Source organism: Cyprinodon variegatus, unplaced genomic scaffold (genome assembly GCF_000732505.1).
Source record: "Cyprinodon variegatus isolate N-32 unplaced genomic scaffold, C_variegatus-1.0 Scaffold358, whole genome shotgun sequence".
Classification (NCBI taxonomy): Eukaryota; Metazoa; Chordata; class Actinopteri; order Cyprinodontiformes; family Cyprinodontidae; genus Cyprinodon; species Cyprinodon variegatus.
Genome location: NW_015150811.1, coordinates 272,734 through 274,455, shown reverse-complemented (window position 1 = coordinate 274,455; position 1,722 = coordinate 272,734). Strand labels below are relative to the sequence as shown.

At 40.7% G+C, this 1,722-nt stretch overlaps 1 protein-coding gene across 1 annotated transcript in view; it reads left to right on the top strand.

The window, feature by feature from the left end:
* ctsc (cathepsin C) overlaps nt 1-1,722 on the top strand; it is a 13,632-nt gene that overhangs the window by 5,655 nt on the left and 6,255 nt on the right. The window contains exons 4-5 of the mRNA XM_015386181.1: nt 191-346; nt 513-631. Of these exons, the coding sequence (XP_015241667.1) occupies nt 191-346; nt 513-631 (275 nt within the window). The remainder of the gene's footprint in view (nt 1-190; nt 347-512; nt 632-1,722) is intronic.

The following is a 1,722-nucleotide window of genomic DNA, read 5'->3' as shown; positions in this document are numbered from 1 at the left end:
TAGTGTGTGATATTTTCTACAGCTTCTTTACTTCACTCTGACAAAATGACCCTAAACAGAACACCTATTCTAATCATTAGATTTAACTGTACATTTTATCTGAACACTAAACCAAACCTGAAAATCTCCTATGTGTTTAAATGCTCTTTACCTTCATCTTCATCACCTCTTGTATTATTTCCCCCCCCAGACTGCTCCCGAAGCCATACAAACACAACCTGGACTTCATTGATTTAATCAACACGGTTCAGAGCTCCTGGAAGGCCGTGGCGTATCCCGAGCATGAGATGTACACTCTAAAGGAACTGCATTACAGAGCAGGAGGCCCCGCCTCCCGTATCCCTGTGTGAGTGATTTAGTGCGCTAATAGTTGTATCATCTTTGTGTGATAGGCTGGTATAAAAGTCTTTTTAACATGAATTTGGATTTTAGTTGGCTGAATTTCTGTTTGCTTGCCATAGATGTGTCAGAGATATATCCCTTTAAACCTTCTTCCTCTTTTATTGCTTCAGGCGTGTTCGGCCTGCCCCTGTGGAGGCAGGTTTAGCCAAGATGGCGGCAGCTCTCCCTGAGCACTGGGACTGGAGAAACATTAATGGCGTCAGCTTTGTTAGCCCTGTCAGAAATCAAGGTGACCTTTCATTGTTGTCTCACACAAATAGAGGGGGGAAAAAATATAATTGCTACTTTGGTTAATTGGTTTGCTTTTAGAACAAATTATTAGATTTCAAATAAATAATTTAATTTTAATAATTTCTTATCTTTAATAATGCATTTCATTTCATTTTTTTTAAACCAAGTTAAAGTCACAATCAAAGGGATTTATTTTTTTACTTTAAAGGAACTAAAAATTGCAAGCACTTCTAACAGCATAGCCTAAAGCATCAGAGGCAGGTTTATATTTGACAGCTGCCAGTAATGGTTTCCCCTCAGAAGCATCTTATCACTCAATTTGCCTCCTTCCCTCTCTGCGCGTTTGGGTCTGCTCGCTGCTCTCTTCCTGTTTTCTGCACACTGTTGTGTGTGAGTGCAGCGATTACAGGGACTGAGCACTTTGAGTATCTAAGAGGGTCTCTACAGGTTTGGGTTTAAGTATCTGCAGAAATCCAAAGAGCTTGAATAGAATAGCCCTTAAGCTCGTGTGCAGGGTTATGGATCTTATCTTGTTTTATTGCATGAGTCTAGTCCAGCTTTTCTATAGTGAGGTTCTCACAGCATCGATTGGGTTCAAGATGCATTGATCTTGCTTGTGTAATGAATGGCTCTAACATGTGGAAGTATCTACATACTGAATACAATCTACATGTCTTGCATGTGACTTATCTCAACAAATGATCATGATATCAAATATACATTTCCTGCTTCCCTGTGCCTTTTGAATAAGCAGATACTTCTATAACGTGTTTCCAGCTGCAGAAAAGAAATAACGGGCATTTCTCAATGTAAGTACATGTTCTCATGTGCTTGTTAAACGTCATCAGCCTCAGCCCCTGTACTGTTCCAATTCACAAGAACACAAGACTGAGAACGGACAAAGTCCCCGAATGTTGTTCTCACCCCTCCCTCTTTACCCAGTATGCATCAGAGCAGACTTGTCATTCTCCATATTGACAGCTGCCCCAGCATGCACCGCGGCAGCAGCAGCTTCCGGTGTAGAGCTCACAGAGCTCAGTATTAAGTTAAAAGTTAACTTTTCTGTTGCAGTTGTTCTATAAAAGTATG